Source organism: Tauraco erythrolophus, chromosome 3 (assembly GCF_009769465.1).
Source record: "Tauraco erythrolophus isolate bTauEry1 chromosome 3, bTauEry1.pri, whole genome shotgun sequence".
NCBI lineage: Eukaryota > Metazoa > Chordata > Aves > Musophagiformes > Musophagidae > Tauraco > Tauraco erythrolophus.
The window spans coordinates 31,820,752-31,833,542 of record NC_141467.1 but is presented as its reverse complement, the minus strand read 5'-3'; the positions used below and the strand labels follow the sequence as shown (position 1 = coordinate 31,833,542).

The 12,791-nt window shown below is 38.7% G+C and overlaps 1 protein-coding gene across 1 annotated transcript in view; it reads left to right on the top strand.

Moving 5' to 3' along the window:
• Window positions 1-11,364, top strand: part of MOCOS (molybdenum cofactor sulfurase) — a 242,093-nt gene extending 230,729 nt beyond the window's left edge. Inside the window, exons 13-15 of the mRNA XM_086609116.1 lie at window positions 1,435-1,561; window positions 3,846-3,950; window positions 11,218-11,364. Coding sequence (XP_086465242.1) covers window positions 1,435-1,561; window positions 3,846-3,950; window positions 11,218-11,364 — 379 coding nt within the window. The remainder of the gene's footprint in view (window positions 1-1,434; window positions 1,562-3,845; window positions 3,951-11,217) is intronic.
• Window positions 11,365-12,791: the final 1,427 nt, after the last annotated feature.

Genomic DNA, 12,791 nt, shown 5'->3' with positions numbered 1-12,791 from the left:
GCTCTTTTCCTCTCTGTCTGTTTGAGTGTCGGCATAGTTTACACTTCCTGTTGGCTCCTGTCTCCTGCAATCATTACGAATTCTGTCTCAGCCATGGGATTGCTTGTGAGATCTCGAGGGAAAACCTGTAGCTCTTCAGCTTCCCATCCCACTTTCTACCCCCAGGCTGCTGGAGCCCTCGTGAACAGCAAAGGCTCCGTGGAGCCGGGCTTGTGTGGTTTGAATGAAAGTCTGCACAGGCAGTTTATCCTTATCCACATTTCTCTGCTAAAGAAGATCATCCAGACTATTTTAAATAAAATAAAGCTCTTGTTTTTACCTAACAGGCCTCTCCTGCCAAGACTGCTTGATGTGAACAGTTTTCCCAGTGCTTTGATTTTGCATGTTTTTCCTCATTTTAATTAAAACATGTTTTAAACTGTATGCCCTTACTTTTAAAAAATATTTTCTTTCCAGGACAGAAACTTCTCTTTTCACTACTTACCCAGGTTTCCGCCTCTGCTGTAAGATATCATATCCCAAAGTTGTCAGACCACAGCTGATGGAGTATCGGAAGTTGTTCATGTCCATAATAGCTAATGCAAAAGAAATGCTCTTCCCCACTAACAATGACACTGAGAGAACTCTCTTGCAAATTTTAAGGCTGTCTTTTTTTCTGGTACTAGCCAGGTTCTCATTTAGAAGGAGAGTGAAGAATGACAATTCAAAGATGCAGCCAGATTTCTGATATTTGTATGCAGTCTGCTGCTCTGTCTGCCTCATATATGTTCTCCACGCTAACACAAATCTACACTCTGGCAGTTCAAATGCTTATAAAGAGGTGGAGTATATTTCAACACAGAGATTAATTTTTTAAAAAACACCTATCATTTGGTGCAATCTGCTGCATCCCAAAGGCAAATAATAACAATATGAGAAATACATTCTCTCATAAAATGTCTTTACTGGCCTTTCTCAACTTCAGCATCTGCTGGTTTTGTCCCTTTTGCCACTGCAGCAAGTGCAGAGTAAGCTTCTATTTGCTTTCTTTTTAGAAGCATTTAATGAGTCAAATGATTGCTAACTCCGAAGATCTTTTCGTTTGTTACCATTAGCCTTACCTATGATAACTAATAAGGAATTTTCTCATATGCGTTGCTCACACCTGTCTACCTGCTTTCATACCTACTTCACAGCTCCAGGTCACATCTCTGAAGAAGCCACCTAGAGGATTACAAATTATAGTCAAAGGATTACAATTTATAGTTAAAGGCTTACAAATCATAGTTAAATACCTTGTGCCATTTTCATAGCCTTTGTAATAAAACTTGATCCTGTTTATTCTGGAGAAACATTTACTGAATCGTATTAGCGACTAGATTCTTAAAGCACAAATACCTAGGGCAGAACTAGTTAATAAACCTTATTTTTTTCTTTGTCAACTCTGTGAGACAGATTGGAAGAGCCATTGGAAATAGAGGAATTAATCCGACGTTTCCGTGCCAATATTGTCATCAGTGCACCAGAGTCCTTTGAAGAAGAAGAGTGGGCTGAGGTTTCAATAGGTGCTCTGCGATTCCAGGTGCTAACACATCTCCTTTATCCTAGTCCCAGTCTATCACAAAGTATTTTGACCACTGGAGACAGAGCAATTTTTGCAAGGCTTTGACTGGAACATTGCCGGCACAGTTTGTGCAGATGAAATTTAGGAAGTGTATAAAAAAATCAAACATGCTGTGACCTGTGGCAAACATGCCTCAATGTAATTGAGAGGTTTTGACGTAGTTCTCCACACCTTTTTTTTTTTAATTTCACCATTTATAAAATTTCCCACCTCTGTCCAACTGAGCAGAAGAATAATCACTGTTTTGAGGCAGTTTGCAGCAAATATTTAGCCAGCATGTCACGAGAGAATACTGGTTGCTGTTAACCATAATAGTCCCAATGTAACCTTGAATTGCTGGGCATCAAGCAACTGACTGCCAAAAGACTGGACATGAGTACAAGTGAATGATCACTGCCCTCTGTTGTATACATTTTGACTTAATGTCCATTCAAGACATGTTACCAAGTCTAGCCTGGTAGGGTTTTTTTGTATGTTATGCTCCGTACCATAGCTAACAACATAATATGCTTTGTACTGTAGGGGAGATGCTGAAGAGTTAGACTTTGTTGGCAAATACATTCTTTTGAGAAAAACTTCAACAAAGGATCCATGAAGAAGCTACACATGAAACCTAAGGGAATGGTGCATACATGTATTACATGCTCTATTTGATTTGTGTGGTCCTTAGATATGAAATATGTATTTGAAAATACATTGACTAGGATGTGAAAGTGGCTTATTAATTGTTTTCTTAGGAATGATAACGAAGGTGTGAATAGCAAAAGTGCTAAGGTTGGATCTAGAAGCATGATAGACATCACTCCTATTTCTTTCTGGTCAGCATACTGTAAGAAATGGAGAGGCCATGTTTCAGTAAGGGTAGAGATTATGACATGTGCTCTCTTCTTATGTGTACTTTGATCAGTAAGCTGTAGTATAAGTTACAGAAATTAGGTAGGAGATGAGGACAAAATCCTTAGTATATTGCTTGTTGGAGGCTGTTAAGAGATCTCAGCTCAGGACCCTGTTGTGGAAGATACTATAAAACTACAGAATAAAAAGGCATTCCTGTTTCTAGCATTGAAATACTTTAGGAATGCAAGCTGAAAGTAGAAAGGCTTATGCGGCTTGCATTGTCCTTTCCAGTCTCTGCTAGGTCCTTATTCAAATACTGGTGTAGTAACAGTAGAAATTATGTTAATGGTACTTGATGCCAGGAAAATACTAGAAGAAGCTGTTGAACAAAGCAGAGCAGGGAAAACTATTTCCTTCTCTGTCTTGTTTTCTTTTTCTTTTAATAAAATATTAAAACTGTGGAAAATCATCTTCTGAAAAAGCTGAGCCGAATGTATGGGTTTGATGATTACACTGAAGAGTTGTAAAAGCAGTTCTAGATGTATCTTAAGGCACTGAAATAGCACTTCAGATAAGCATATAAAAATGTTTGCAGTGTCAGGATTTATGATGCATTTTACAAAAGTAGAATGTGTATATTGAGATACTGTTAAGATAGTTAGCTTCTCTAGCATACAGCTTTGCTAAAGTTAGGGCTACAGTATTAAGGGAAACTGGAATATGTCTTCCTTCTTAATTGTAATGCTTTAAAAAGTAAGAGGAAATTCACTGTAGGTTTTTTCCCTAGAAATACACTCTAGTTCAAACAAGATTCAACTTTAAGAATCATGCTCTATGTGATATTAGAGGATCTCATTATTCCTTCTGATTATAGAAACTTGTGAAAATTCACGTCTTGCATTCTGATTATCTACAGGTGCTATGCCTGTAAGAAAAAATGGGGATATTGTGTATTTCAGCAGCACTGAAACACTGTAAACTAAATCCTGTCAGTTTAACTCCAAGAAGATCCTCCTTGGGTTAAATCCTGAGGCACTAGCTTAATTTTCTATTCAGTTCACCTTTGGGCAAGTAGCCCTGCCAGCCTGTAGATGAAGTGAAGCCATCAGGAAATACAAATATGTAAATCTTTCTGATTTCTCAGATTCTGTCTCTGGGAAAGTTTTCCTGAAAAAAGAAAAGTGAATTAAAAAAGATCAGTAAGACCTTTGCAAGTAGATCCTTTGAAAATGTACCTACATTAGGTGAACAGTCCTGACCTTTCACATAATTAAAGCATAAAAGACCATAGGGAAAGAATGTGAAATATATGTTTTTAAGATATTATGATGGTCAGAAGCTTGTACTGTTCTGTGTTGTACTGCTGTGATATACAGCTGTAAACTTTCTTTAACTGAAATTTCAGGTGGTGGGTCCGTGTAGCAGATGTCAAATAATCTGCATTGATCAACAGTCCGGGGAACGAAACAAAGAATTTCTGCAGTCTTTGTCTGCTACCAGAGGTAAAAAGGTCAGTACAGTACTCCAAAATAGCTGTATAGAAAGATGTGGTGACTTCGTTACATGCATGGTGAAACATCTGCTGAGAGAATATTCATAATTAAGTTGTTATGCTAATCATTACCATTTGTTTTTTCAGTAAAAAAGAACATGCACTTACAACCCAGATATGACATGCTTTATTTCCATAAAATGCTCAACACATTTTTTTATTCAGAAATTGACTATTAATATACGTTATTTTTTACCGTGCTTGCTTTTATTCAGTATGTACTGCTTTACAATGTGTTTGTTTTGGTCTTGGAAAACACGAGCTGATGCTCTGATGTCATTCAAGAAGAGAAATCTGCAGAAAAATAAAAGTGTTTGAAATGATACAGGTAGCTTATAAGACTAAACTTTATTCTTACTGTGAGAAACTACTTAGCAGGAAAAACAGAGCAGATGTGAGTATAGTCAAAGGGGAGAGTAATTGATTAAGAAAGCGACTGGAGAATAAGTGTGAAATACAGGCGTTCATTTGGAGTCCTTCTGCTTCCTAAGGTTGCATTGCTTCTTGGAATTGAGAGTGCTCAGACGATGGCTAGACAGTTTGGCATCCCAAAAGCTTCACAGATCTGCTTACAAGTATTTATTTAGCTGAAAATCCTGACTCTAAATTCATTGCTTCCTGTTCGTTAAATTTGTGTTGTAAAAGTTCATTAGCCAGTCAGGGCTCAGAAGCCTCGCAAATACCAGTGAAACACCAGAGACTGGGCACAGCACAGAGGCAGAGCAATAACAAATAGGTTGAAAATTATTCACCCAAACAATGTACAAACGAGTTACAAATAATGCATTCTGTGTTTGGAAAAAAAAATAAAAAATTGATTCGTCTCAGTGACTCATTAAGCAAACAAAAGGCTACATTTTCAATGAATGTTATCCTTGGTGAATAGCTCCGCCAGCTCCATCTCGGAGCCAGCCGCCTGGTGCAGAGTGAGACGAGGGAGAGGCGAGCAGGCAGGGGCCAGCTGTCTAGGCACAGCTTCCCGCTGACCTGAGATGACTTGGAGTTGCACAGCAGGCCCTGGCATCCAGATCACCACAGCACATGTGCCTTTGTGAGACGAGCTCCTGGCTGTCGTGTGTAGCCTGAGGACAAGAGCCCTCTCCAGGTAATGGAGCCACAGCCGGAACATCTGGGACACTTTAGAATGAGTTCTGGCACTCTGGGCAGGGACGCTGCCCAGCTGCCACGTGGGGAGTGGTATGTGGAGGACTTCCTCTACCCATGTGGGTTTTACCTGGATTATGACTCGAATCCTGTAGAGGGAGAGCACTCTGTAATCAGGGACAACAAAGGCAACAAAACCTTACTGGGGACAGACACAGATTCTCAGAAGAGGCAATGCTGTATGTTTCCCACAGCAAAGATGAACTTCTCTTTCATTCTGATTAACTCAGCAACGCAAAGATTTTCTTGATACAAGTGCTCCAAGAACCAAGTAACTCGTTCAAACAGAACTAAGGCAAGGAGAGCAATCCAGCCTCTTGAGAACAAGCTGGCACCAGATAAAAGACGGGTGGCAAGGCGAGGCACTGCAGAGCACAGTGCTGCTATTCACAGCGGGGGAGTGCTCTGCTTCCCTCAGCTGCTCAGCGATATTCATGCTGCAAAGAACTGGCCTTCAGCTTCTTGTCGTTTTTCCCAGCTTTCAGCGCTGCTGGCAGATGAGATCTTGTGAGCATGCCCTGCTCTGCACAAGGCCAGGTTCTCTGGATCAGTGTGACAGCTGAAAGAGATAGTTCAAACTGGTAGTTTTGCCTGAACTGATCTGAGAAGACCTCAGAGCCCATCATCCCTCCTGCAAGTCATCTGTGGGGTGATGGTCACCAGCTGGTTGTCAGTGAGTAGCACCCAAGGACTATGGCATCTTCAGTGTGCTAAGCAGACCTCGGAGGGGACATTGATCCAAACCTTTCACAGTTCACGGTGGAGAGAGAAAGAACACCGAGTTCATGTGACTGTGTTAAATTGCAGAGCTAATCCTTTGGTGACTCATGTCTCTAGCATGCGCTTTTCTGTTAAGGAGTCATCTAATAGGCTTCATTTTCTTTTTTATCAGATACAGATTCGGTGAAGGAATTTAGCAGTGTTTGTTCCCAGCTGTCAATAATGGGATTTGAACTACAAAAAACAAATGCAGGAAAATAAGATTTGAGCTAATTTCCCAGTACAAGGGAACTGGTACTTTTTAAAGACTATTGTAGTTGCTTGATTTCCAAAACATTAAAGATACTGCACCTACAATTGGATAGCAAATCCTGAATGCCTAACAAGAGAACCAGATGTCAATATTTACCATTTTTCTCTGTTCTTCCAAGAACACCAGCTGGAAAAATATAACGAACTTTATCAGACTGGTAGCCCAAATGACAGCACTGCCAATGAACTTCAATAATGAGCTAAATAAAGTAAGGCTTGTGCGAGGTGGTTCGATATTTATTTCTGAAATCATATTTTTCTCCATCCCTCTGAGACTCTGAGAACCCGGTGCTCTGAGTTGAAAGATTGAGGCTTTGCATAGATGGATTGCAGCTGAAAGTCAGAACCAGCTACTGTAATTAGCCACACAAGCAATTTGCATGTTTCCTGATAAATGTAAAGCAGGGTGCTGAAGCCTAGCCAGGTACTTTTTATGAAACCTTTTATCACACTGTTTGAAATAAAATGCAAACACCTCTACAAAGCGAACTTGAGCTCTGTTACCATCAGTTCTGAAGGAACGCTCATTAAGGATTCCTTCTGTAATTTTTGACTGAAAGGGAAAAATGAGCCCTCCTTCTGTGACAGAGCTCTCTCCGTTACTGCAGGAGACTACGAAAGACTGGATAACTACATTAAGCAAATAGCATAAAAATAGCCACACGCTGTTTCACATGCGTCACCACCTGATGCAGAACATACAGACAGAAAGGAGAGAACATTGAATTCTTGCCCATCTTCTGTGTTTTGCAGATGCAGTTTAACAATAGCCAAAGCCCTGTGGGTAGATTTGCAGCAGTGCTATAGGCTGGGACTTGTTGTCAAGGTAGCAAAGGGAGTTGCATTAGCAGTCTGCCCCAGCATAAATGTATGGATAGCGGTACATCAAGGGAAATCCATTATGTTTGCACATGCCCATACACTGAAAGGCTTGTGTTTTTTCCTGCGGGCTGTTGATCCTCCTTTATGGGTCTCATTGTGCCTTGGGAGAGCTGCTTTCCCTGCAGAATTAGACGCCGTGCCTTTGGATTGCTTACTGAAACGTTAGCAAGGATAGCAAATGACTTCTCTTATCTGATGCATCATTATCATCATTTTCATAGTAATGCAGGGCTTTACACTGTGCAATGCTTTTCATCCAAAGACTTGGAACATTTGCAGTGATTGATGTAATTAACAGACCTCTGAAATAGTATGGTTCTCTTTTTTTTCATTGGTGGCTGAACTGGAAAGCGCATTTATTTAAGGTAGAGCAAAGGAAAGTCAGTTCTTAGGAGAACATGCTCCTGTCCATATATTTTCAATAGAACAAGGTGAGGGTTTTGATACCAAGTTAAAAGTTTTCCTTTTTTCCAATATGAAAAATCAGCATGTTGAAAGTGAGTACTTCCACTCTTCTATTTTGTAAGGCTTTACTATTAAGTTTTAGTGAATCCAGAACTACTAAAACATCCTTATGTTAAAAAAAAAATTTGGCTTTAATAATTGCATCTCCCAGACCTTTGCATGAGAGAGAGGTGGTGTTATTGTATGAATAAAATGAGCAGTCGTGAACAGGTAGATTGAGAGCAGGCAGCTGAGAGCTACATCCAGGGGCAAAATCCACAACTCATCCCTTCAAAGCTAAGTTTAAGCATGCAGTATCACTTATCTGCTTATTACACATTCTAGCAGGGCATTTTCCCTACCAAGGGCTAGTCTGAATTAACTTATTGTTTAGGAGCTGTAGCTTGAAGGCATCTCATCTCAGCCTTTGTCAGACGTAGCACCTCAGGTTTCTATCCTACAAAAGCAGATACTGCACCCAGGATATTTCTCTGTCAGGGAATATCTAAGCAGTGCATGTTACTGTTGATCCAGTAAATGTGCTTGAAACAACATGCAAGAATGACAGCATTTTATGGCTCCTCCTTTAAGTGAGTGTGATGACTATCATATGATTCACTGTTGGCAAGAATGTTTTATCTATTTCTCCCAGCAGTGAAGTGTTGTGCTTTTTACTAATCAAGAAGCTTTATGTTTTCTGCCCCTGTGAAATTTAAAAGCGATGGGAAGAGCCCCTACTGCCATCAGAAAACCAAGCAGATAAAACCACAGAACTCACAGTCCAGTGCTCCCTGCCCAGTTCTTGGTGTGTTCTGGGGAGGTTATATGCAGAATAAAATGCCCTTGAAGTCGGGAAAAGGTAGCAATAGCAGAGAGAGAGATTATGCAGTTCATTGTAATAACTCTGCAGGCTGTAGACTCTGCATCTGAAAGCCTCATTTTTTCCACAGTGAAATGTCAGAAGGGCCAATTTCTACATTTTATCTTTCTCCTGAAACAGAGCTGAAATGGCAGGATGCACAGCTTTTGTGGTTGCTTGGGGTGGGAGGGGAGTTTGCTATTATCTGTATTTGCTGAAAAGGAAATTTACTTAAAAGATATTAAATCCACTTCTGGTAATCACAAGCTAAATTTCAGTCTTAAGGACATTCATAAAAGAAAGAGGTCAGCAATTCCAAGCAGGTGTTAGTACTAAAATATATATTTACTATTAGTATACCATCATCTTGAAAACTCCTTAGGCATCAGTCAGTCTCAGCCCTGAGCAAAATACTATGCTACTTTAGATACCCAGTCAGAGTAGGGAAATATTAAGGACCACTATTACAACTGCATTTGAGAACTCCCAAAGATACAATGTATTCACACATGCCTTTTCTTAAATAATTCTGAATGGTTTAAAGTGCTTTAAGAAAAAAAATCTTGCAAAATGATTCACAAAAATAGAAAAATCGTTAAATTAAATTCTCCACAGTGAACAATCTGCCCAGATTTATTTTAGTCTCGTTTTAAGATGAATCAAGATGTCAATGCAGTAAATATAAATAAAAACTTCTCATGTATCAAATAAGTTCATTTGTACTGATAAGTTATAAAATTCGTTTTACAATGTTTGTTTTATGATTGCCTGATTTTTTAAAGCAACAAATTTATGGCAACTGTCATTTTTGCGCTAGAGTATGGGAAGTAAATCCAAGTTATTAACTACAAGGCTGAAAATCCCATCATTTATGCCAATAGAGAACCACAGCTTGTCAATAAATAAGAGAAAAGCAAGAATGGAAAAATAATATTGTGTACTTTAATATTTTAAATGAAACGCTAACTTACCAGTTTAGCATCGTAGTTGATCTAACAGTCACTGTGCTAAAGGACTGGGATCATACTGTGCTGCAGTCATTCCTCAGCATTAAATACTAGAACACTGACCATAAGGATCTACCTTGTGTCCACCAGTGTTGACACCGTGATGGTCACAGGTGTCCAAAAAGTGTCATTAATAAGATAGGCCTGATCAGGTCCAACTCATACCCAATATGTGTGAAATGCCAGTGAGGTGAAAGAATACCAGAAGTAGCCAAAAAAATTCTGCTTAGGAGCTGGTTTTCTTTTGAATGTTTAGGATTACAAATGAAACAGAAAGATCCAAATTCAGAGTCTGAGGCCATGTTTGGATTGATCTCTGCTTCACAGCATCTCTCTTGCTTGGGAGTAGGTCTCAGTGTTACCTCTCACTAATTCTCCAAAGGCTAAAAAGCTATTTCTTGTTACCTCGTTACTATATCTTTGTTTAATTATACAGTGCAAGAACAGAAGAAAACATACTGCCTTCATATTTAGTCTGTCAAGTACGCTCCCTTAAATTCAGCTAATGGTATTTTTTTTTAATTTACTGCGATTCTTTTTACCTATATTTTTCTAAGCCTGCTGTAAATGTAATTCCTTCAATTTCAGGATCATTGATCTGAACAATGGCAGTAAATGTAATCAGGAAATGGAGGAGAATAGAGTTTTGTTTTAAAAATCTTTTTTTTATTCAGAAATACCGAATGAATTTCATTTGCTTATTTATTCACTTTAGACTTTAGAGTGACTGGTATATTTTGGCTGTAGCCTACCAAAACAAAATACTTTTTATTGAAACCTGTAAAAAGAGACAAGAAAATTAGTTTTGGATTTCCAAAGTGCTCAGTTTGAAGAACAAAGATGTTCTGAAGTCCACAAATCAATTACCAATTTGACATGGTCTTCAGCATTCTTTTATTTCTTACTTTACATATTTATTTAATTAACTATTATCTAATCATTTGGAAAATATTATCATGAGATTGCAAGTCTGTTTCTTGCACATTTCTAAATTCTCCACTGTTGGAAAACAAAACCACAAATACACACCAGTCTCTTCCTGTGACATTTCCAGATCGCACCCAGCTGTTCACAACTACAACTGTAACATTCAACGCGCTGAAGATTAAGACAACACATAAGAGTTCAGACACTCAGATCAAGTTTTCGGTGCCTGTGAGGGTTGTATGGTCGGTGGGTGAAGTGGTTATTCTGTTCCTCTTTTCTTTATTGTTCAGTATCACAAGGACACATAGCTAAGTATTTCTAATATTTATGTAGGATGACTTCACAGGTAATGACATATAGCAAGTGGTAGTCCTAATAAAGCAAACTTTCTGAATATTTTCTGTAAAATATACTGAAATGTTCATAAAAACAAATGAAGGGAAATTCACAAAGGCTAGGTAGAACAAAGTTCTGTTAACAAAGCGAATAATTCATGGTAGAAGATGCAAGACTTCCTTACTGTTTGAACATACCTTCATTCTCGTGCTGCCTAGCCTTTGTTTGTGATAATGCATTAACTGTATTTGTCAAGAAGCCAGAACACTCATTAAATGACAAGACTGTGAGGGAGTGTAAATTACATATATGATACTAGGGAACTCATCATGAAATACTATGTTATTTATCCACTTACTTAAGGTATTTTTCTTGAGTAGCATGGGGCTAGCTTTTGTTTACCAGTCTATTATAGTTAATTAGTTAGAAATGTTTTTAATTACATGGAGATAGTACATACCTTCTTATTCTGAAGGCAATATTGTTTTTCTAAACATATCTGTGTTGTGAGATCCTCTGTAGATCTGATTACTTTAACATGGGTTGCACTTAATAAATATTTTGCTTTTTTCAGACGAGCTTTGGCATATACCTGATGAACCAGCCCTTGCGCTCATCCTTTCCAGATATTTTATCGGTTGGGTCTCAAGTACTTCCAGTGCTGAAGGAGAATACAGAAATTCAGTCCCCGAAATCCAGTGAAGAAAAATCTTCAGGATAGATTCTCTGGTGGAGATGAGATTTATATGCAAATCCAGGGAAAAGTCAGTAGTCAGTTATTCAAAAAAAAAGAAAAAGCTTCCACTCATTTGATTCTGGTTTAAGTCTTTTAATTTTCTATTTGCTGTGAATGTTATCAGATAGCAGAACCCTTGATAATTACAGCTCACCTACATGTTTTTGCTTGTGATTAGGTTACAGCAGCCATAACTCTATTTTGTTTAATTGCTTCAGGATGCAACAGGTTTGATCAAGTTTTACTGGTGGATGACTCTCAAAACAAGCCCAACATCGTTGTCAGAAACCCACATCTCAATGAAGAAAGTAAACACAACAATACACTGCTTCCTTATGTTGCTTTGTTAAAACCACAATTGGGAGAGAGGATGCAGGACGTATTTTAGAAACAATGTGGGTGGGAAGAGAACAGTGGGAGAGTGGCATGAGAGTAGCAGTCCATTCAGCTTTTCCAAAATGAAACTGAAGGTGATGTGTAGACAGTCTGAAAACACTAGAGAAGAGGAAACTGTTATTGGGAAATTGGTGTCTCCCTCTTCAGAAGTGATGTGTGAGGATGTGAAAAACGCACAAAGATCAGTGAAGATTCAGTATGCTGTTTGCAAAACACATTCCCTGTGAAGCAATTAATTTGTTCTCAACTTCTTTCTCTCGCCGTTTGCTGCTTTTCCATGTGATTTATTTTATGTGATAACTTCCCACACACTTGTTTCCTTACATATTTGTGGATGTTGACACATTTTTTTAGGTTTTTGAACTAATATAGTCATATTTTCTATACAAACTTTGTTTATCCTCAATGGTCTCCAATGGCCACTTAAGGAAACTCTTGAAAGTTTGGACGCATCCCCATCCCAAACAGGTCAAAGTAGCCTTACTCTTTGTGTATTTGATAATGTCCTTCTTAGGAGGCTTTTGAGTTCTTTACTCTCTTAAATATGGCTCATGCTTTCTGATTTCTGAGCGCAAATGTCTGAAACCTAGGACTTAGTCTGAAATATCAGTTACTGTGAAAATGAAGAAAAATAAATAAAGCAAGCCACACAGCAGAAAAACACATGGAAAGTCAATGTAATGCAAGACTGAACACATTGAAGCCAGGTGTTTCATGACCCCCAGCATGTGTCCAGCCAGCACAGGGTGATTTCATGCTTCCAGGAAGTCCTTCTGGAAGAGGAAATTCTCCTAGATTGGTTGCTCTATTGCCATTTGGGAAGTGAAATTTTGACCCTATTAAAAGCACCGTTAGAGCTCTCATAGAGCATGATTTAGGTCTTCCTTGGGGCAGTTTTGGCTCAAACTGTGTGAAAGTGCTTCTGGCTGAAGCAATCCTTGAATTGTTTGAGTATATCCCTGGAAGGAAGCATGCAGCTTTGTGAAGGAATTGGTCAGTCGTTCTGAAAGGGGAGG